Genomic DNA, 23,947 nt, shown 5'->3' with positions numbered 1-23,947 from the left:
ATGTGAGGATGTCAGATAAGCTCAGAGGAAATTTGAACTCTGAGGCACTCACATCATTTAACTAAGGATTGCTACCTGGGTGAAACTACAGAAGTGTTAACTCACGTAAGCCTTACCACAGCAACAGAGGGGTATCAGAGTCAGTGAAATTAATGCGGAAAACCTCTGCTTGTGAAAGTGTTTAATGTCGGATAAGTTGAAGGTAAATTCCCCCTTATCCCAGAGAGAATGTAGCCCACGGAATCAGTGTTGTGAGCCTGTCGCTGACCTATTGCCACTTTGATTGTGGTCTCTTGCTTACATATCTGTATTCACCCTTCAGCTACTGGGTTCTGCAGGGGCAGTGTTCACACATCACTTTTATTGAAGAAATGTACCATTGCAGCTTTGCCCATTATTTCCTTAAAATCATGACTGGGGGCTGCAGGATTTGGTTTGCAGATTGTGTGTCTGGATCCTGGGGCGGAATTCTCCGACCCCCCGCATGCCCGGGGCTGGCGTAAATCCCGCCCCCGCCGTGGCTGGAATTCTCCACCACCCGGGAATTGGCGGGGGTGGGAATCACGCCGCACCAGTCGACCGGCCCCATGGGCCGAAGTCCTGCTGCTGTCAGGCCTCGCCCGCCGACGTGGTTTAAACCACCTCTGGTGCCGGCGGGATCAGGTGGCGCAGGCGTGCCCTGAGGTCCTGTGGGGTGCGCGGGGCGATCTGACCCTGGGGGGTGCCCCCACTGTGGCTTGGCCCGCGATTGGGGCCCACCGATCGGCGGGCAGGCCAGTGCCGTGGGGGCACTCTTTTTCTTCTGCCGCCACCACGGCCTCCATCATGGCGGAGGTGGAAGAGACCCCCTCCGCCGCGCATGCGCCGGGGTGACGTCAGCGGCCGCTGACGTTCCGGCGCATGCGTGGACTCATGCCGACCGGCGAAGGCCTTTTGGCCAGCCGTGGTGCTGGTCGGCGGGGCGCCAAAGGCTGTTCGTGTCGGTTGGTGGGGCGCCAACCACTCCGGCGCGGCCCTAGCCCCTAAAGGTGCGGAGAATTCCGCCACTCCGGTACGCCGGGACCCCCCGCCGGGTAGGGGAGAATCCCGGCCCTGATACTGATTATTTTTTGCCAACTATTTCCATGGACCTTAACCAGCTGATTTTGAGTGCGTGGGGGAATTGATATTTTCCCAAAGCTAATCCTGTCAAACCCCACATTTTATGTGTGTTCAAAAACGGACAATGTTTTTAAATTAGCTCATGATTGATTGTCCAAAGATTAGGTGGATTGACAATGATAAATGCACAGGGTTACGGGGATGGGGCGGGAGGGTGGACCTAGGTAGGGTGCTCTTATGGAAAGTCGGTGCAGAGTCTATGGCCCAATGGCCTCCTTCATAGAATCATAGAATAGAAACCCTACAATGCAGAAGATCACTCTATGAAAACTTGAATAAAATATGATGGGACTTCTGAGCACCTTTGCATCAATTTCAACCAACTATCTCTTCTCAGATAACAGTATCTTACTGATCATACTGTCATTGATTGAATTTAGTGCTACACATGCTACTGTGTCCCATTTTATTTTGCTTCATTATCCCAATTTACCCCTGTGTTTGCCCTGCAGTTGGAGAGAGAGATCCAACGGATTTCCCAAGCCTATGACAACCTCATGAAGGCGTCTTCAAAACGGGAGGCACTGGAAAAAACAATGAGAAACAAATTGGAAGGAGAGATCAAGAGGCTTTACGATTTCAACTGTGATCTGAAAGGTATGCTTACAAATCAATCCCCAACTGGAACCAGGAAATTGATGGCAGACATCTTCCAAGTTTCCCATTTCACCAATGTAAATAATCAAAAGATTTAATTAAAGCAAATATGAGAATTGCTCACATTTAAACTAAACTGAAATTGCCCGGGAACTGTATCTTTAAAGGGTTAATGGAATTCATTCTGGTTGAGCATTGTTTGACATATAAACGTTCATATATTTCTAAAGAAATGTTTGCACCATCCATTGGAACCTCACACCTTTTCATCTCCATTTGTGGAGTCCAAATGGTTGAAGTCGACCAAACTGAAAGAATCAATGGAAGAAGAAATTACATTGAGAGCACGATTAAATTTGTCAGACTGGAAACAAGTGACTGTAATGGAGGAATCTGAGTGCTCTTTCAAATGAACTTTGTAGGAATAATTCAACTAAAATACTGTAAGAAGGAGATGAGGATGTGAAAGGAGCTGTATAGATATCATAATTGGCAGGTTAATTGAATGATCGCCTTTGTTATAATTGGAGCTATCACGTAGTGGACTGATGTAGGGTCCTCTTTCAGAGGGGTGGTGTAGACTCTTCTGCACTGTAGGAATTCTATTGTACTATGATTCTTTGAGCTTACAATTCTGTTCAATTCTTAATGTCACTTTCTGCCCAATAATTGTTTTGCAGAAAAGCTCAACTCTGCCAATAAACTGCTGACCAATAAAGAATGTGAGATCTCAGAAGACGGACAAAGCATTGTCAGCAAGCTGATTACTCAAAGTAAGTTAATCATCCATTAAAATTATGTAACTACAATCCAGAAAAACAAGTAAGGTTCTTCTGGCTTGGTGAAGGCGGCTGTTGGTTAAAAAATAACATCAATTAATTTTTCTTAAACCGTTCTTTGAGTTTTTAGACAGGTTTACGATGACTTATCCAATGAAGTAGTTTTATTTGCTGTCCATATATTGAGGGAAGGTTAGAATTCTTTCAGCACGCCCTGCTCCCATCGTTTTCCTCAACCAATCTTACCCCTAACCTTGCCCCTCCTTCAGTGGGGAATATTCCATGAACTCTGTACCTTACTGTTCGCAGCCTTCATTCACATTCAAGCAAAAAGCCCTGTTCCAGATATTTCTAGCACATTTTAGCTGCCATGAAAGGGAATCCCGGACAGCTTTTCCACTGTGTGGTAGTATGACTAGAGGTACTACGGTACCTGGGAGTGCGAGCTGCTATTGGTGTAGAAGGCTCGCTGCCCATTGGCCCAAGTGTTGTCTTCACATTGGTCGAGAGGAAGGTAGCTCCGCCTACGAGGCGGAGTATAAGAACCCGCATTTCCCAGTAGCCATCGTTCTTTCTGTACTCATGCTGCTGGGCACACATCTTGTAGATTAAAGCCTCCGATTCGGACTACTCCTTCGTTTCTGTGTTCATTGATCGCGCATCACACTGTATTCCTCAAGTGCTGAGGCTAATGTTAGTCCTTGTCCCTCTTCCTGAGCTCAGACCACTTACCACAACACTAGATTGATTCTCAGAGACTCCTGGTTTGAGCAGCGCAGCTAGTTACTAGATTGAGTTGATGGAGTAAAGGATCTAGGTTTATGCCAGTGGTTTTACCCAGAGTCAGTGCAATGTGGTGCTGTGTGGTCTTTGACTTCACATTGCGTGCTGAAGGTGGGTTCTGTACCTTGCCTGCAGCTTGGTCTGGGGTAAATGTTGACCGCTGCATCACTGATGGATGTTAGCAGCTAGGCTGTTGGAGGTCAGAGGGCCCCAGGTGCCAGCATTAGTGGGAGCATTGTGTGGTTTCCCCCAGCAACCAGTGAGCAAGATGAAACTACCATGAAAAACACCCTCATAGCTGTAAGTATAATGCTATCAAACAGTAGCCTTGCCACCCCTTCCTGTCATTCCCTACCACTCTACTCCACTCTGAAGAGATGGCACGTCAAATAGACTCAAACTTGGTAAATTCTTCAGGGTTTAGTTCAGTTATACAAAAGCTTAAGGAGAGAGAAACCCGAGGACTAAACAAACTGCTCTTGGCACTGTAACACTTATCCCCTGTGATAATAAAGGCTGTTTAAATTCCTTGCATTCCTCAGGTGATTCTGGTTGTTGTGCACCTCCCTCCGCCAATCCTCAAACACCAGTAAATTGATCTTAAGTAACAGGGACAGAATTAAGGGACAGGTTAAGTTTTGTGCAGCATTATGAACACACCACTCACATGTACTGTATCACATGCAGACATGTTTGCTCTTGCCCTTGCTAATGTGTCCTTGTGGTAAGGTCAGGAGGGAGGCAGAGAGCAGGCGCATTCACTGGCTGATTGGAATCTTTCGAAAGCTTCCATTCTCCTGAGAGCTGTGTTTGAGCCTGTGGCTGCTGCACTTTCCAAAACAAACAGCGAGGCAGATATCGTGCAAAATCTGAAACAGAGAACCCATTTTGCTCAAAAGACTGATTATTAAATTAAATTACTAGGAATCTATTGCATCTTTTGTTGGTTGGTTTAGCACACAGATCACTAGTGAGTGCGGAGCTGATTGGTTACCAGTTAGTTATGATAAACAGATATGAATGGCACTTTGACCGTAAAATGTTACTCTCTGAATGCGTGCAAACTCTTTTTACTGAAATAAATACAGACTGGAGGTGAGGGTTTTGTTTTTTCTGAAAACAATCCTGTGTCAGTCGCTTGCACGTTCCACGGATGTCAGATGTTTGAATGTAACAGCCCCACAATGTCTTTTCCCGATGGCACAGGTCACTAATACACTGCCAAGTGCAGTGTTAACCGATCTCAACCAGGGTACCAGTAGGACTTGTACAGTCAGTATCAGTACCTCTGGGCGACAGAAGACCCCAGACCTCATTGCTGTGCAGTCAGTGGTGTTGGAAAGTGTGTATCCTGGGATAGGGCTGTGGGGGGAATTCATGCCCTACTTGTGACCATTCCTCATTGTGATGAATTCCTTGCCCACTCCTCGCTCACCTTAACTCACTCCTCCTTCAGTGCTCACTCCTTACTCACTCTCCTTCACTCCTTGCACGCTTCTCACTGCAATGCGCTCCTGCTGACATTCACAATCTGGATGTGTCAGCCACCCTGTATCAGGAATAGAAAGCAGAAATTTTAGAAAGCGAGACCTGTTTCAGATTTATTGGGAGGTGCTATTATTATTACTATTTGAATTGTATATTTAAAGTCAGTAAAGGTTAATTTTGAAGTTTTTATTTGCTTTTCGGAGTGTGTACTGATAGGTGACTGCAACAGCACAGCTAATGCCAGTATTTGTCTGTGCCAACATTGTTCCTCAAGGGTTAACAATGCAGAGAGAGCCTGAGCTCCAACTCCATCACGGAAGTTTGGAAATTTGAATTCAGTTTAATATATCTGGAAATTAAAAGCTTGGACCAGTAAAGTGGTTACCAAGCTGTCAGATACAACATAGGCACATAGGAAATAGGGGCAAGATGAGGCCATTCAGCCTGTCGAGCCTGCTCTACCATTCAACAAGATCATGGGTGATCTTCTCCATCACCACCATTTTCCACATATTATTCCACATCAGTGCAGGAGGTGATTAGGACACCATTTTTAAATAGCGCCCCAATACGGTTGAATAAACTTGGTTTGTTCTCACTGGAACGAAGGAGGTTGAGGGGCGACCTGATAGAGGTCTACAAAATTATGAGGGGCATAGACAGAGTGGATAGTCAGAGACTTTTTCCCAGGGTAGAAGGGTCAATTACTAGGGAGCATAGGTTTAAGGTGCGAGGGGCAAGGTTTAGAGGAGATGTACGAGGTAAGTGTTTTACACAGAGGGTAGTGGGTTTCTGGAACACGCTGCCGGAGGAGGTGGTGGAAGCAGGGACGATAGTGACATTTAAGGGATATCTTGACAAATACATGAATAGGATGGGAATAGAGGGATACGCACCCCGGAAGTGTAGAAGATTTTAGTTTAGACGGGCAGCATGGTTGGCGCAGGCTTGGAGGGCCGAAGGGCCTGTTCCTGTTCTGTACTTTTCTTTGTTCTTTGTTCTTTATTTCATGATCAGCCCAATGTGACCCCCATAAATTCCGAAGCCCAAACTTACCTATAAGGGGGACCTCGGGCACTCCAGTGTGCCAGGATGGCATTGCCAAGGTGCCCAGTTTGCACCAGTAGTGCAAGGGTGCCACCCTGCCTAGAGGGCAACCACCCGAGGTCCTCCAACCCAGGAACCCCCCCGCGCTCAAAGTGCCATTTGCCTGGTCACAGTTTATGTTGACCAACACTGAATGGCACTCGCCTAAGGTCTCCATGGCAAAGGGATTAGATCTCGATGTTTCGGGTATATCAGGCGAGCTGTATGTTAGGGTGAGACTAGCTACTCACTCTATTATGTAGATTTCCGAAATACTGATACCACCCACAATGGGCAGGAAACAGATTGCGACGTCTCGCGAAATCCAGAGGCATTGCGAGCCAGGTACATCCGGAAGAGCCCTCCAACGTTTCACTATTCCTTCAGGGAAGAAAACCTGCCACTCTTACCCAATCTGCACTATGTGGCTCCAGACCCACACCCACCTGCCCTTGAAAGTGCCGAGAAAGTCAATTGTTGGATAAACCAGGATTGGATAATAATCAGCCTTGTCGGTGAGACCCATACCCTGCAGATGAAGATAAAAAGCAGGAAATTGAGCAAGCAGCCTTTCCCTGGAACAATGTGTGCAAAAATACTTTTTTGGGTAGGTGAATCATTACAGGCAGCTGAGTGTGTGAGACACGTCCTGTTTCAAGATAGCAATGTAACCAGATAGGTTGGAATTGTAGTAAGGTTATCTCGGCATTCTCACCGAATGGATGCAGCTGATGGCACAGTGTGCCACTAAATACAACGATCCCTGCAGTTATTGCTCCTCTGCCCTGGGGTTGTTAGAACACCTGCACTGCTGTATGTACATCACCCGTACTGACTTTTTCACACTACTGCTGGACCCCAGGAATGAGAGCTTGGATCTTACTTTTCCCTCCATCCCCATCCAACACTGTCCTTTACCGCAAACTGAGTTCCTGCCACCCCTCTGCACCCACCCCCCCCCCCCCCCCCCCCCCCCCCAACCCCCGGCCTTTGGGAGTCTGTCCAGCTGTGTTTGGGTTTTCAGATACAGACTTGTTGTGCAATGTTGGTTGTAACCGACACAGAGTGCGATTCTGTTAGTCACAGTTGAACAATTGCCATGCCCAGTGAGCAGAGCATAGCACGAAGGGAATGTGCACCATTAACCCTGATCTAACTGCATTCCTTCTCTGCCCTACTGAACACTTTCATCTTTCTTCTGACCACTGAACAGCCAGTCAATGTTATAATCCATTGTGTGCGTGAGTGTGACTCTATATGTGTGAGTATGTTTGTGTGTCTTTAACCGAGTGAGTGAGTGTGTGAATGAATGCATAAGTGAGTGTGCGAGGGAGCGAGTAAGTGAGTGAGTGATGTGTGGTGATATATTTGGGCAGGGGATCGGTAGAAAAAAAAGTCTGAGGAAAAGGCAATGGGATCGGTTATATTGAGGGTGTCTGGTTTACACAATCTCGGGGAAAATGCTGAGATGCTGGAGATAGGAAAAAAGAGGAGTGGGCTTTAACTGCCCAGTCCCACTAATCCCAAACATAGTCAGTTGTGTATCTCACTGGATCTGTTCAAATCACAATAAACTAAAATATTAAAAACTGAGAGGTGTAAATAAGAAGGCAGAGTAAAACAAATGAACATTGAAAAGATCACTCCTCAGAAATGCTTGACTGCATACCGAGCTGGTGTAACACATACTGTGATGTGTTCATAGCCTCTTCACTTCACCTCAAGCCAGTTTGAGATCAGGAAAGGTGTAGGATTTCTTAAAACGCCAAAATCTGGGTTGCTCACTGTATTTCTAACCCTCTTGTGGCCTCAGCCTATGTCATTTGGATTTATTTGAAGGTGTAATCACACCCTCCCATGGCCAGGAAAGTGTTAATTTGGATTTGCTCTGCGAGGTATTGCTGTTGGAATGTGTGTGATTGTTAAGTATCTAGGTCAGGAGGGATGTGTCCCATGACTTGCACCAACAGTCGAGCTTCCCTCCTCCTGCCTTCCCGCCCTGAAGCACATTCTTTGTTAAATGCTTAAACTTTATAGCAGGAAGTTAGGAGCCTACCCAGGCCTTTCCGTCATTCCCTTGAGGGGAGGGGAGGGGAGAGGAATGTGGAATGTCGGTTTCTGTTGATATTAATACATGGAGCTTTTACTGGAACAATTAAGTTAAACAAGAAAGAATGTCAGGATTTGTGATGCTTTAGCACAATTATTTGCAAACTTGCTAAAGCAGGATTGTGAACTTGAATGTAAATTAAAGCCTTTACTTTCTTTTGGAAACTGTTTCATGTTGTTGAGTCATCTCTTCAGTGTCCACAGTCTGTGCAGCGATTAGTGTTCCTGGACTCGATGCTGTTCCCTTAATTATCGAATGCAGGAATACATTTTGTCCCTCAATAAGGTTCCCAACATTTGTTTCATGTCGAGCTGTGTTCTGTGAACAGTCAGTGAGGGACACTGCCCAAACAGCGTACTGCTGTGTGAATCATTGCAGAACTTGCCCGACAATGCCCAGCCAGAGGTGTATTTGTGAATCAGAGCTGGATGGCCTCCTATGACTGTTGCCCATCAAGTAGATGTGGAGTTAGGAGTGTTCCTTCATTATAATTCCCCAGTTGCCCTGATAACAACTTGCCTTTGTACAGCACCTTTAATGTAATAGTCATTCTGAGGTGCTTCATAGGAGCAGCAACAAACAACAATTGAAAGAGACATCAAAATTTGTCAAAAATGGGGTTTTGGAGCATCTTAAAGGAGGAAAGTTTTAGGGGCAGTTTCAGGCTGAGATGTTGCAGGCACAGGCTGTAGTGGTGGAGAATGGGTGAGCCATCTTTTCAAGCCTTCCATGTGGTGTAGGGACACTCACAGTGCTGTTAGGGAGTAAATTCCAACACATATCCAGGTGATATATTTCCAAGCCAGGTAGGGGAGGTGGTGGTGCTGTCATGGACTGGTTACCCAGGGTAATGTTCTGGGAACCCTGGTTCCAAAGCCACCGCAGCAGATGGTGAAATTTGAATTCAGTCAAAAAAATCTGGAATTAAAATCTCATGAAATCATGAAACCATTGTTGTACAAAGCCATCTGCTTCACTAACGCCTTCTGCCATCCTTTGCCTGGTCTGGCCAGATCCACAGCAATGAGGTTTACACTCAGTTCAAGGGCAATTAGGGGTGGGCAGTTCCTTCTGGCTCAGGCGGAGCTGCTCACACCCATGGATGTGAGTGGTCCAGAATTGACGGTGGTCTGAGGATGTTGTTCTTCTGGGTGGTTGAGCTCTGAGTGGGAGGGACCCGCAGTAAAAGCAAACTTGACCAGTTTCTGCAGTTACATTATTGAAGCAGCTTGTTTAATGTGGTCAATCTTTGGACCATTGGGAACCGAGTTGGGACAAAGAGATAAAGCAGTGAGAGAGATGAGGTGACAGTGAGAGAGTAGGAGAGTGAGGGATGGAGTTTGAGTTGTTTTGGTAAGATATGTTACTAAGAGCAGGCAGGTTTTCCAAGGGAATCAGAAACATCCTCTGATGGACAGCTCTGGTCAAAGGTCACACAAAATATAAATCATAGAATCATAGAATTTACAGTGCAGAAGGAAGCCATTCGGCCTATCGAGTCTGCACCGGCTCTTGGAAAGAGCACCCTACCCAAGCCCACACCTCCACCCTATCCCCATAACCCAGTAACCCCACCCAACACTCAGGGCAATTTCGGACACTAAGGCCAATTTAGCATGGCCAGTCCACTTAACCCGCACATCTTTGGACTGTGGGAGGAAACCGGAGCACCCGAAGGAAACCCACGCACACAAGGGGAGAATGTGCACACTCCGCACAGACAGTGACCCAAGCCGGGAATCGAACCTGGGACCCTCGAGCTGTGAAGCAATTGTGCTAACCACAATGCTACCGTGCTGCCCCACGGCAGACCATAAATGGAAGACCTAAATAATTTTGCATTAATTATTAAAATGTGGGAAATACAAACACTGAAATGAAAGGCCACAAATTTAGCACTCATGCTTCTGAGTCAGAAGGTAGTGGATTTCAATCCCATTCCAGCCACCTGAGTCTATAATCTAGGCTGAATATCCAATGTTGTACTGAGGGAATGCTGCACTGTCGGAGGTGCCGCCTTTTGGATGAGATACTAAACTGAGAGCACATCTACCTCTTCAGTGGGTGAAAAAGAACCAACGGCACTATTTCAAAGAAGAGATGGGATGTGCCGTAGCCACTATTTATCCCTCAACCATATGGTCAATATCTGTGGGATCTTGCTGTGTACAAATTGGCGGCCACGTTTCCTACGCTATAGCAGCAGCTACAATTCCAAAGTACTTCATTGGCTGTAACTGGAGCCTTGACATGAGCTATAAAAATGCAATTTCTCCATCATTCTTTGCGCAAGAGAAACAAACGAGGCAACTCAAAATAAATGACAAAACTGGACAATTAGACACAATTTCAGTGAGCCAGGGTTAAAAGTGAAATATTCCCCCACAGCTGCACCAGGTGGCTAGATGAGTAAACTGCAGCAATTGATTCATTACATAACATTGGAATAAGATATCAATATATAAAAGCAAATTATTGCGGATGCTGGAATCCGAAACGAAAGGGAAAATGCTGGAAAATCTCAGCAAGTCTGGCAGCATCTGTAGGGAGAGAAAAGAGCTAACGTTTCGAGTCCGATGACTCTTTGTCAAAGATATCAATATACATTGGCACTGTAATCTGGAGCTTTTGACTCCTTGCCCATGGATGCTGCATTCACAGTGAACCAGATCTGCGATCAATGCTGTCAGCACAGAAACTGTATCTCCTGGTGGTGCCACTGGACTATCATTGGTGGATTTTATCTTCATAGCTCAGCCTGGGCGTAATGGAGCACCCCAGACCTGCACCTTGCAGTTAGCCAGGATCTGTACTTGATGTTAGGCTGTGGTCTAGCATCCACTGGAACAACAAAGGGATGAATCCTTCCTCTTGCTCTCCCCAGTCCAGCAGAGCATTGTCGTCATAACTCGAGTCCTTCCTTTCATGGCACTGGGCAGTTCACCCACTTAACATTCAGAAATTGTTTGGGTTGAGGGCGTTTTATACTTATGCAGCTATGTCCAACACTTGCTGCAGTCCATTAACACGTCTTCAAGGGGATGTCTAATTTGACTTGCTGTCTGTTGATTTTTTTAAAACGCAATAAATTCCCAGGCAACATTAGTTTTAAAATCTTCTTCCAAATTGGGCAAGGAAGTGGGAATGATCGTCTTGCTGTTTGTGTGCCGACAGATCGAGAAAAACAGCATGAAAAGGAGCAACTCCAGAGGGAATTAACCCTTTCGCGCAGCAGGAGTGAAGAACAGCACAAACGTCTGGAGCTTCTTGACCAGGCACTCAGCAGCACACAGTTCAAAGCAGTACGGCTGGAAGATGAGGTATGTAGCACAAATTCTATCCAAATTCCTGAATTAAAGACCACTGCGAAAAAGTGGGGCCACTTAAAACCGGGTGTGTTTCTTTTATTTATCTTTCAGCTGAGGAAGAAAAGAGCATATGTCGAAAAGGTGGAGAAACTGCAGCATGCATTATCTCAGCTGCAGGCAGCATGTGAGAAACGAGAACAGTTAGAACTGCGACTGAGGAATCGATTGGAGCAGGAACTAAAGAGTCTGCGAACACAACAGGTAATTGAAGAGCCTGAATCTTTCTGGCTGTTGCACCGGGTTTATTGTGCCTTTCAGATTGTCTTTACACTTTTAAATTCCTCCTCAGTGATTCTGTGTGGAAGTGGGTGGATTTACTGATGAAAACTAGATTGTCACTGATCAACAAGAGATGAATTCTGCTGTCCAGCGGTGCTCCCTGGGGACATTATGAGCCCGATTTTCCGGCCCCCCGGCGTGTTTTCCAGGACGGCTCAGCATTGGCTGCCGGCAGGATCTTCCGTTCCTGCCGAAGTCTACGGTGCTTCGTATGGCTCACCCGTCCCACAAATGGGGAACCCACCGCGAGGGGGTTGTCTTTGGTGGGACTAGAAAATCTCACCCGACAGGTTCATGACTTGTGATGTAATGGGTAAAAGAAGTCTTGAATCATCAGATCATGGAATCACCCCAAAGTTAAATTGAGCTGTGAAGTGATTTAAATGAAAATTTGTCTAACTCATGTCTTTGTTGCATGGATTGTGAACAACTTGCATTTATATATTGTCAGGATATCCAAAAGTACTTTGCAGAGGGGCTTTTGAAGTGTACTCATTGGTGGCACAGTGGTTAGCACTGCTGCCTCACAGCGCCAGGGACCCGGGTTCAATTCCACCCTTGGGTCACTGAGTAGAATTTTCACTTTCTCCCCGTGTCTGTGTGGGTTTCCTCCAACTGCAGTTGCCTCCCACAGTCCAAAGATGTGCAGGTTAGGTGCATTCACCATGATCAATTGCCCCTTAGTGTCCAGGGATGTACAGATTAGGCTGGTTTATGGGGATGGAGCAGGGGAATGGGCCGAGGTAAGGTTTGTTTCAGAGTGTCGGTGAAGACTCGATGGGCCACAAGGCCTCTTTCTGCACCGTAGGAATTCTGTGGTTGTAATCAAGCACATACAGCAGCCAGTTTATACACATTAAGCTCCCACATACAGCCATGTGATAGTAATCAGATGAATGTGGCCAAGACCAGAGAAAATTCCTCTTGCTGTTCTTCAAAGTAGTGCCATGCATATTACATGCATCTGAGCGGGCATCTCATCTGAAAGCTGGCAGTGTAGCACTCCCTCAGTACCCCACTGGCATGGCAGCCTATCATAGCAATTGATTTGTTTGTTTATGTGTAAAATTAGTTCACACTGTTTTTTTTGCCGGCAGCGTCAGGCAATGACCCAGAATCCTGGGACCTCGGAATACAGCGCTCCGGCACTAATGGAGCTGCTCCGTGAGAAGGAAGAGCGGATCCTAGCTCTGGAAGCTGACATGACCAAATGGGAGCAGAAATATCTGGAAGAGAGCACCATGCGTCAGTTTGCAATGGACGCAGCTGCCACTGCGGCTACCCAGCGGTACGTGCCATGTTTGGACAACTTCTCTTTAATCCTCCCCATTACTGAGTCTCTGGATAAATTCTCCTTCCTTCCATCTCAATTAATCACATACTTGGGGATATTTTGTACTGGGAGTTGGACAGCCTGAGAAGTTCAACCCCTCTTTTTGACTTTTCCATTTATTTTATATTGTCCCAGTTTTCAAAACAGTCTTTCTCTCCTTTTTGTAGAAAGTTTAACTGCTAAAACTGGGAATTATTTTACATGGAAGTACATTAACCTTTTACAGCACAGAAACAGGCCATTCATCCCAGCATTGGCAGCTCCACATGAGCCTCCATCAAACCGTCTTCACCTCCCCCATCACCATATTCTTCTATTCCTTTCCCTGTCTTAATATCAAAACTATTCACCTTAGCTACTCCCTGCTTTAGTGAGGGCAGAATCTTCTCTCTCGCTGTTAGTGAGCTTAGAAAGGTAAGTAATTAGGAGAGATGGTGAAGCACTGGGATACCATCACCTTCTGTCCTCTGCCAGAATTAAGTTTCTTGACCCTTCTCCAGTTGAGATCCTTAAATCGGCAATTAGTGACCACCGGACAGCCACATCCTAGCCCAGCAACAGGAGGGTCTGTTGTCACGTGGTGCACACGACAGCTAAAACCATGCGGCTAGCTTGTCTGCTCCATTGGGGAGAGATCGGGAAGAGGATGGTACAATCACTCAATCAAAGGCACTCAGTGCCTAATCAAGGGACTCGACATTGGGAAGGGGGAGGCATTGGGAGCAACCCTATCTTTGCTGCTAACCCTCCCTACACCCATCTATCACCCTGTAAGCCTCATACTATAAGGCCACCTCCAGCCCAGGAGTTGTTAGTCTCTGATCTCAACAAAATTCTGCTTGGAGTTCCATATTCTCTCCACTCTCTGAGTAAAGACCTTTGTCCTAAATGGTCGTTTTTGACTAGTGCAGATGCAATGAGTTGAAAGGCCTTTTCTGCGAGGGAGACCTCTATGACCTACTTATTCCCTTTTGGGTTCATCAGTGACTATATTATATTGCTGAGCCTTGGATTAAGATTCCCCCTTCAGAGGAAACATCTTCTCTCCGTCTACCCAAACAGATCCTTTCAGAATATTCATGTCACCCCTCAGCCTGATCCAGAGAAATGAATAGTTTTTTTATTTCTACAGAGACACCACAATCATCAATCACTCACCTCGTCATTCCCCTAACAGCAGTTTCAACGATGGTTCCTTTGGGAAGCATGTTTACTACGAGAGAGGAGAGGTCATTGTGAGCAGTCATCATCAAGAGATGGAGAGCAGGTAGAGCCTTTTATTTTGGAACCTAATTTGAAATATATTTAAGTTATATATTCATTAATTTCTTCAGAACTGAGTATCCATCTCTCCACTGACCAACTGATAAATACACACTTTGAGTAGTTACTTCCGAACAGTCACTAGTTAGTGAGTTCCATTTCTGGTTAGAGTTGGCTGAGCTGTTGTCAGCTAGGTTAGGACTGACCCTGGGTAAGAGACACTAAAGGCAGAGTGTGTATCCCAGCCAAAGTGTGTACCCCAGGCAGAGTGCACATCTCAGGGTGCACACCCCAGGCAAAGTGTGTACCCCAGGCCAAATTTGTTCTCCAGGCAGAGTGTGTACTCCAGGCAGAGTGTGTACTCCAGGCAGAGTGTGTTATACAGGTAGAGTGTGTACCACAGGTAGAGTGTGTACCACAGGTAGAGTGTGTACCACAGGTAGAGTGTGTACTCCAGGCAGAGTGTGTACTCCAGGCAGAGTGTGTACTCCAGGTAGAGTGTGTACTCCAGGTAGAGTGTGTACTCCAGGTAGTGTGTACTCCAGGTAGAGTGTGTACTCCAGGTAGAGTGTGTACTCCAGGCAGAGTGTGTACCACAGGCAGAGTGTGTACCCCAGGCAGAGTGTGTACCCCAGGCAGAGTGTGTACCCCAGGCAGAGTGTGTACCCCAGGCAGAGTGCGTACCCCAGGCAGAGTGCGTACCCCAGGCAGAGTGCGTACCCCAGGCAGAGTGCGTACCCCAGGCAGAGTGCGTACCCCAGGCAGAGTGTGTACCCCAGGCAGAGTGTGTACCCCAGGCAGAGTGCGTACCCCAGGCAGAGTGCACATCTCAGGGTGCACACCCCAGGCAAAGTGTGTACCCCAGGCCAAATGTGTTCTCCTGCCAGAGTGTGTACTCCAGGCAGAGTGTGTACTCCAGGCAGAGTGTGTACTCCAGGCAGAGTGTGTACTCCAGGCAGAGTGTGTACTCCAGGCAGAGTGTGTTATACAGGTAGAGTGTGTACCACAGGCAGAGTGTGTACCACAGGCAGAGTGTGTACCACAGGTAGAGTGTGTTCCACAGGTAGAGTGTGTACCACAGGTAGAGTGTGTACCACAGGTAGAGTGTGTACCACAGGTAGAGTGTGTTCCACAGGTAGAGTGTGTTCCACAGGTAGAGTGTGTTCCACAGGTAGAGTGTGTTCCACAGGTAGAGTGTGTTCCACAGGTAGAGTGTGTACCACAGGTAGAGTGTGTACCACAGGTAGAGTGTGTACCCCAGGCAGAGTGTGTACTCCAGGCAGAGTGTGTACCCCAGGCAGAGTGTGTACCCCAGGCAGAGTGTGTACCCCAGGCAGAGTGTGTACCCCAGGCAGAGTGTGTACCACAGGCAGAGTGTGTACCCCAGGCAGAGTGTGTACCCCAGGCAGAGTGCGTACCCCAGGCAGAGTGCGTACCCCAGGCAGAGTGCACATCTCAGGGTGCACACCCCAGGCAAAGTGTGTACCCCAGGCCAAATGTGTTCTCCTGCCAGAGTGTGTACTCCAGGCAGAGTGTGTACTCCAGGCAGAGTGTGTACTCCAGGCAGAGTGTGTTATACAGGTAGAGTGTGTACCACAGGTAGAGTGTGTACCACAGGCAGAGTGTGTACCACAGGTAGAGTGTGTTCCACAGGTAGAGTGTGTACCACAGGTAGAGTGTGTACCACAGGTAGAGTGTGTACCACAGGTAGAGTGTGTTCCACAGGTAGAGTGTGTTCCACAGGTAGAGTGTGTTCCACAGGTAGAGTGTGTTCCACAGGTAGAGTGTGTACCACAGGTAGAGTGTGTACCACAGGTAGAGTGTGTACCACAGGTAGAGTGTGTACCCCAGGCAGAGTGTGTACTCCAGGCAGAGTGTGTACTCCAGGCAGAGTGTGTACCCCAGGCAGAGTGTGTACCCCAGGCAGAGTGTGTACCCCAGGCAGAGTGTGTACCCCAGGCAGAGTGTGTACCCCAGGCAGAGTGTGTACCCCAGGCAGAGTGTGTACCACAGGCAGAGTGTGTACCACAGGCAGAGTGTGTACCACAGGCAGAGTGTGTACCACATGTAGAGTGTGTACCACATGTAGAGTGTGTACCACATGTAGAGTGTGTACCACATGTAGAGTGTGTACACCAGACAGAGTGCGTACACCAGGCAGAGTGCGTACCCCAGGCAGAGTGCGTACCCCAGGCAGAGTGCGTACACCAGACAGAGTGCGTACACCAGACAGAGTGCGTACACCAGACAGAGTGCGTACCCCAGGCAGAGTGCGTACCCCAGGCAGAGTGCGTACCCCAGGCAGAGTGCGTACCCCAGGCAGAGTGCGTACCCCAGGCAGAGTGCGTACCCCAGGCAGAGTGCGTACCCCAGGCAGAGTGCGTACCCCAGGCAGAGTGCGTACCCCAGGCAGAGTGCGTACCCCAGGCAGAGTGCGTACCCCAGGCAGAGTGCGTACCCCAGGCAGAGTGCGTACCCCAGGCAGAGTGCGTACCCCAGGCAGAGTGTGTACTCCAGACAGCAACCTGAAAGTAATCACACAATTCTGTCTCTATGTCACTTTATGTGCATGGCCACACAAAAAAAAAGGTTTGAACTCTAATGGCAGGATTCTCCGTTGTGCTGGTAGCGCACCCACACCCACGGGTTTCCCGGCAGAGTGTGGTGATCACAATGGGAAATCCCATTGGCAGGTGGCGGGAACGAAGTACCCCGGTGCCGGAGAGGGCTCGCCAAGAAAATACAGCTGGCAGATCGGAGAATCCACTGAAAGCGTCTGTGCACTTAAAGGGATTGCCTGTGTAGTTGAGAAAAACATCAGAAGGAATGTTGACTGTAAGTAAAGGTGTGTGTTTTCTTTTAGGATTAAAGCGTTGCATGCACAAATCTTGGAGAAGGATGCCATCATCAAGGTCCTCCAGCAGCGCTCGAGAAGGGACCAGGTAAAGGCCGAGCAGCCTGCTCTCCGTCCTGCAAGATCAGTCCCATCCATCACAATGGCCACAGGAGTGAGCCATGCAAGCTCCATCAACCAACTGAGTGGTGAGAAGTTCCTGGGCAAAGCAACAAGAGGCATATCAGGTAAATAAATGCTTTTAGTTGCTTTAACATAAAAGTCTTCCCATTCCATAAATAAGAGTAGGAGTAAGCCAGTCAGCCCATCGAGCCTGTTCCCCAATTCAGTAAGATCGTTGTTGACCTGATTGTAGCCATAACTCCACTTTTCTGCCTGTCCCTCATGACCTTTGAGTCACTTGTGGATCAAAAACCTGTCCAACTTGATCTGGAATATATTTAATGATCCAGCCTCCACTCTGTGGGAAAGAAATTCCAAAGCCTAGTGACCCTCTGAGAAGAAATTCCTCCTCAGCTCCACCTTAAATCTGAAACTGTGCCCCTCTAGTCTGTGCTCCCTCTTGATTATTCCTGTATCAACCTTGTCCAACCCTTTCGGAGTCTTAAATATTTCAGTAAAGGTGGCATTGTGGCACAGTGGTTAGTACTGCTGCCTCACGTTGCCAGGGACCCGGGTTTGATTCCAGTCTTGGGACACTGACTGTATGGAGTTTGCACGTTCTCCCCATGTCTGTGTGCATTTCCTTCAGGTGCTCCAGTTTCCTCCCACAGTCCAAAGGTGTGCAGGTTAGGCGGACTGACCATGCTAAATTACCCTTTAGTGTCCAGGGATGTGCTGATTAGATGGTGTTACAGGGATAATGTGGGAGAATAGGCCTAGGAAGGGTGATCTTTCAGAGCGTCAGTGCAGACTTGATGGGCCTAATGGCCTTTTGCACTGTAGGGATTCTATGATTCTGTGAAGATCACCTCATTCTTTGAAATGCCAATGAGCATAGGCCTAAACTGCTCCAACGTTCCTAAAGTGACAAACCACTCATCCCAGAAGCCAACCAAGTGAACCTCCTCTGAACTCATTCTAATGCAAGTATGTCCCTTCTTAAGTAAGCTGAACAAGGATGTAGTAGTCTTCAGAGTGATCTCATCATTGCCTCTTTACCACATTCTGCAGCCTGTCTCCATTTAACTGATTTTCCATTCTTCCTATCAAATGGGCAATCTCACAATTTACTACATTATATGCCACCTGCCAAATTTTTGCCCATTCACCTGACCTACCTATATCTCTTTGCAAACTCTTTGTATCCTCTTCACAATTTGCTTACCTCCATATCTCTATATCATCCGCAAATTTGACGACAATGCAGTCTGTCCCTTCACCCAAGTCATTAATGCTCCAATGCTCTTTATGCACTTAATGGTGCATTAAGGCAGATTTGTGTCTGTTTCCATAGCTTGTTATTCCTGGGACAGGTCGCTAATCTGTCACCAGGGGTTTATACCTTGAGGGGTGCCACTCCATATCAGGCGCGGCACATCAGAGCAGTCTCTCCTGCTCTCACCGCCAGCCATTGGAAAATTGGAAGCATTTTGCAAGTTGGTATTCAATTTGTTTGACCCCGTTATAAACACACCTTCCTTGGCCATCAAGTCCTGGGTGGGAGCTCCTGGCTCAGAGGCAGGGACACTACCCACTGAGCCACAAGTTATTAACTTAGCTTGTAAATAGTTACGACCCCAGAACTGATCCCTGTGGCACTCCACTCATTAGTTTGCCAACCTGAAAATGATCCATTTATCCTGACTCTCTTATTTCTTGTTAATGAGCCAGTCCTCTCTCCATGCCAGATGTCCAAGTAGTTTCGTTCTCCTACTGCACCCCCATGACTCTGCATTTCCCTGTATGGAAGGTATTTTCACCACCCTGTTCAGGCAGTACATTCTGGACCAGAATAACTTACTGCGTTAAAAAAAAGTTCTCCTCAGCACTCTGCCAGTATTTTGGGCAATTACTTTAAATCAGTGTTTACTGGTTATATTAACTCACTTTCCATTGAAACAGTTTCTCCCTGTCTTCTTTCAAACTAATTATTCACATGTCGATCATTAATCTTGCATTATGTGGTTAGCACTGCTGTTTCACATCGCCAGGGACCCGGGTTCAGTTCCAACTTGGGTGTCCATCTGTGTGGAGTTTGCACTTTCTCCCCGTGTGTGCGTGGGTTTCCTCCGGGTGCTCCGGTTTCCTCCCGCAGTCCAAGGATGTGCAGGCTAAATGGATTGGCCATGCCAATTGCCCCTTAGTTTTCAAAGATGTGCAGCTTAGGTGGGATTACAGTGATAGGCCTTTGTTAAAATCCTGTCTGTCCCAGAGGAAAGGTTAGGGCGAAGCCTGGGGTTGAACAAATGTAATTGCAGACAGTCTCCTTATCTAAGGTAGGATATACTTACCCTAGAGAGAGTGTAACAGGGGTTCACCAGACTAACTCCTGGGACGGTGGGATAGCCTTAGAGGAGATTGGGGAAACTAGGTCTGTATACCCATGACCAATGTCATGTGATCTCATTGAAGCCTACAAAACTGTTGCATTGTATGGTGAGGTAAATATCGATATTTACTCCTGGCCAGGGGTCTAGAACCCAGGGACACAATCTCACAGAATAAAGGACAGGCCATTTACAACTGAGATGAGGAGGAATTCTTTCACTCAGAGGATGGTGAATATTTGGAATTCGCTATCCTGGAATGCCATGAGGGCTCAATCATTGAGTATGTTCAAAACTGAACTCAATAAATTTCTGGATACTCATATGAAGGGAACGGGAGATAGTGGGTAAAATGGTGGAAGAGGAAAATGACAAGCCATTTTCAAAGCAGGCTCGATGGACTGAATGGCCTCCAAGATTGACTGAATGGTCTTATTTCCTATGTTCTGAGACAACAGTAAATGTATCAGTTTCAGAAGAACTATTGCCAGTAAAAATAAGCCAGTGCCAAGGGATCTGCGGCGGTTGACTGGTACTTTGTGCCAGTTTTTATGATCACCTAGCACCTATGAAAGTAATCCATTGACCTGCAATGTTGTACATCTGTTTGGACCTTGTTAATGAGTTTGTTTCATGTGATCTGCAAAAATCTATATTGAAGCAGCCAGCAAAGATTTTATCAGTAAAGAAAAGGGAACATTAGTTTGCAGAAGACAAGGTTTAAATTATGTGTTTTTACAGCACAATAAAATGCTGAAAATCTCTTCATCTTTCCAGACCTCGCAGAGGATCAGGCAGCCAGTTTGACCTCCCATCCTGTGGCATCCCATTCCAAACATGGGAGCAGAGACGGCAGCACGCAGACTGAGAAAGTGGGAGAGACCGAATCTGCAGTCTCAGCCCAGGGAAACTCGCAGGATAGTGAGGGTGCAGTCAGCCTGCGGGTCATCAAACCTCCAGTGACTTCATCAAGTGAGTGCCCGTATGGTTGCCAGTGTCACTTAGTTAGAGGAGGTCAGACAGAAGGGGGGATTGAGGGCTTTGCTATGGGCCACATGGCTTGTGATTCACTGCCCAGTAATCTAGCCATAGATTGCAAACTTGGATGCTGTGTTGATTCCCATTTCTGGCCTCTTCACATTAGACCCCTGCAGATTGGATTAATCTTGAGGAATTCCAGCTATGCAGTTTAGATGGGATGCAGGTGATCCTGAAACCCTTGAGAGGGAGGGGGGGGGGGGGGGGGGGGAGGGGCGGCATGAGGGTGAGGCCGGGGAGAAGGTCTTTGTGTTAGTTGAAGAGAAGGAAAGTTTGACGAGGAATGTTTCTTTGCTTTTCATCCTCACAGATACTTTGCAGCCAGCGGCTCAGATAGTTCCCAGCAGTACCAGAAACCAGGATTCGTCAGACAGCGAAATGGTTGAAATTCTTATCTGACAAGGACTATTGTGGCAGGAAACGAAGGATTTCTGTGAAACATAAATATCTCCTTCTTTAGAAAGCCTTATTCTCCCCTCAACCCAGATGTCAGAACAACATGAAAATGAGAGTTCTGCACGTGAAAGACTTTGAGACTAAACTTTATATTTGGGGAAAGTCGGGGGAGATGTAGCCTAAATTACCATATCCATAAGCTGCTATAAAGACTGTTGTACACATGGGAAGAGCTGAGCTATTCTTTGTGCCAAGTGTGTACCCCTCATGAACTAACTCAAATGATTCAAATTGCTGTGAAGCTGAATTCTGTGACGGACAACAAGGTCTCGTAGGAGGAGTCAGTATTTTTACACGTAACTGCCAAGCATAAAAGCTTCACAGCAACATAAATATATATAAATAAAATACATAGCACTAGACGGTGCTATGCATAATATATACTGCATATACTGCTGTAAATCTGACCTTTTTCGCACCTTTTTTGTTTCAGCTTTAGACTCTGCTGTTAAAGACATCTTTTAAAAGCTAACTTCAGTTTTCTGCTGGTAGTAGACACGTTCACTCCTCCTTTGCTTAGATGTATGTTTTCTATTTTCTTCAGTTGTCCTATTCCATGGAACTATTGCTCAACAGCTATATTTGGAGTACATAAATTCTATTTTGATTTGAATGGTTCCCAAGATTTCTATTTGTGTCTGGGAGATTCTTGCATTCGGTTTTTACTGGACGTGAATCAAAGCAGCTTTTTCAGGCTGCATACACTGTCTGAGCCCCAATTGATGCTGCGTCTGTCGCAATCAGGCTTCACTGGACTGCCTTCCACAAAGGGGGCACTATCACGACTGAGCCCTTCTTGGGATAACATTCTGCCAGTGGCGACCTGTGTGCACGCAATGGCATGGCATCAGTCAGTGTTACAATCTGCACCTTCCTCAATAAGGCAAACCTTTCTAAAAGAGAAAAATTAAATTGCTGTTGCCAACTGATGCCATCTGCAAGTGTCTCCACAGTAACTGAAAGCTGCACCTTAACAGCAATGCATGCTCCCAACAACATGGAACCATTTGTCAGTTATAGATTCCAGTTCAGTGAGCAGGATAGAGACATATTTACATCTCACCTTCAACTTCCATCACACCTCTGTAATAATATTTAAACAGTTATTTCAGCGCATTATAATGGGATATGTCAGTGTGCAGACTGCCCCATGCTCTTTCTAATCAAAAGCCACAATGCTGTCGGGTATTTGACCATCTGTTACTCCAACATTCACATACCAATACAGCCAGACTTCTGAGCCGCGCTGTGGAGGTGGGTTCCTGCCTGTCTCCTGTCATCGTTTTAGAGAAACACTGCTTGTACAGTGGTGACTCAGCCTGCAGTTTTCAGATTGTGGGTGGCATTCTACTTGTGTGTTCCTCAGGCCTTGTGATTCTGCGTCCCTCACTCTGGTTAGAATTGATGACAGTGGAAGCTGATTCAGGAGGTGGCAACACAATTGATAATGTGACTGGTCACTATTTCATGTATAAGTGACTGGAAATGTGAATTTGCAGGGGTGGGGATCCTTTCCGCCTTTAACTTTTATAGTTTTGCCTGTCTGCTCGGCTGCAGTTTATCATTGGGTTTGACAAGAGCATATCTCAATTTGCAGTGTTCCGTGGCCATGTGTTCCGTGGCCATGTGTCCCGGTGTTTATTCCATGCTCTCGGTACCCGGGTGATACAGCAGCCCATCAATCCCAGTTCAGGAGGATGCAGAGTACTAGTGCAAGGCACAGGGTTGTGGCAGCTGGCTTCTGCCGTTATGACAAGTATTGGTCATTTACAAAACCTGGAAGCCTGGTGTGTGGACCAAGTGGAACTAAAGACTCCATTTGACCATCTGCTCATCCCTTTGTCAGCTATTGGGCCAGGCTGCAGCCAAACCCTGGTGACTGCCCAATAGCACATTCCGGGAAGCGTGTGGCTGCAGCTGTAAGCTGAGTATGGGACTGCGATGCCCCACATGGTCAGATAGCCAGCTGGCAAAACACTTGGGCTGGAAAGTAATTTGCTGGATCTTTATCCAAGGGACCTGTGTGTGACGGGGTATCAATTTTCACCATACATGGTGAGGGTCCAAGCCTATCAGAAATGACTGGGAACTGAGCAGCAGGGGGAAAATCACTTCAGAATTCACTAGTTGGAATTGCTAAGCTTTTTAGATTTTGATCTTTTCTCAGATAATAATGTGCAATTGCTGGCCATTGCCTTTACTTCATGACAGCATTCACACAGTTTACAAAAAATATTGTGAAGCAAAAAAAAAAGAAAAAAATGTTAATATATTTTGTATGAATATATTTACCTGACACCGGCTGCATTCTAGTGCCATTGACCTTCATGCCAAAGATGACAAACTGCATTATTATTGAGTAACTTATATAAGTATTTAAATGTAAACTCTAGGGTTTGCGTTAAGGCACCATATCCTGAGATTGCTGCAGCATTCTGTATGGTTTGCAGTCGTTTGAAATTATTGATGTGAACTCTCAGACATGGGGATTTTTGTATTGGAATGTCAGTACACATTTCATGAATAAAATGAAAAGTAACTATCACTCCATCCTTTTCTGTCTGATTCTTGCCTTTAAGCAATAAAAAAACTGAAGCGCATGTACACCAAAATGTAAAATACCATTGGCTGGGGCTCTGAGTTGTGGTTGAAGAGCAGGCCATTCACCAGGCGTGTGTCATAGAGTTTCTAAATAGTTCCACTCCCCTCCCTTTCTCCCATTGCCCTGCAGCTTATTCCTTCAATTCTCTTTGGAAAGTTATACTGAATCTGCTCAACCATCCTTTCACACAGTGCATCCCAGATAGAAAAACTGTCTTTAAAAACTCATCACATTTGGTTCTTTTGCCAATTCCCTTTTCTG

The 23,947-nt window shown here is 46.6% G+C and overlaps 1 protein-coding gene across 2 annotated transcripts in view; it reads left to right on the top strand.

Moving 5' to 3' along the window:
- The window catches only part of amotl2a (angiomotin like 2a), a 34,533-nt gene extending 10,904 nt beyond the window's left edge, over window positions 1-23,629 (top strand). Inside the window, exons 4-12 of one of the 2 annotated variants that reach the window (XM_038815546.1) lie at window positions 1,614-1,758; window positions 2,439-2,531; window positions 11,179-11,324; window positions 11,424-11,573; window positions 12,749-12,939; window positions 14,117-14,251; window positions 17,111-17,328; window positions 20,368-20,562; window positions 20,939-23,629. In XM_038815546.1, the coding sequence (XP_038671474.1) occupies window positions 1,614-1,758; window positions 2,439-2,531; window positions 11,179-11,324; window positions 11,424-11,573; window positions 12,749-12,939; window positions 14,117-14,251; window positions 17,111-17,328; window positions 20,368-20,562; window positions 20,939-21,027 (1,362 nt within the window). In that variant the 3' untranslated portion in view covers window positions 21,028-23,629. The remainder of the gene's footprint in view (window positions 1-1,613; window positions 1,759-2,438; window positions 2,532-11,178; window positions 11,325-11,423; window positions 11,574-12,748; window positions 12,940-14,116; window positions 14,252-17,110; window positions 17,329-20,367; window positions 20,563-20,938) is intronic. The other variant, XM_038815547.1, reaches the window with a different exon arrangement.
- Window positions 23,630-23,947: the final 318 nt, after the last annotated feature.

The sequence above is a fragment of the Scyliorhinus canicula genome, chromosome 13 (assembly GCF_902713615.1).
Source record: "Scyliorhinus canicula chromosome 13, sScyCan1.1, whole genome shotgun sequence".
Lineage (NCBI taxonomy): Eukaryota > Metazoa > Chordata > Chondrichthyes > Carcharhiniformes > Scyliorhinidae > Scyliorhinus > Scyliorhinus canicula.
Note: the sequence above shows the minus strand (reverse complement) of the source record. Positions and strands in the feature narration are given on the sequence as shown.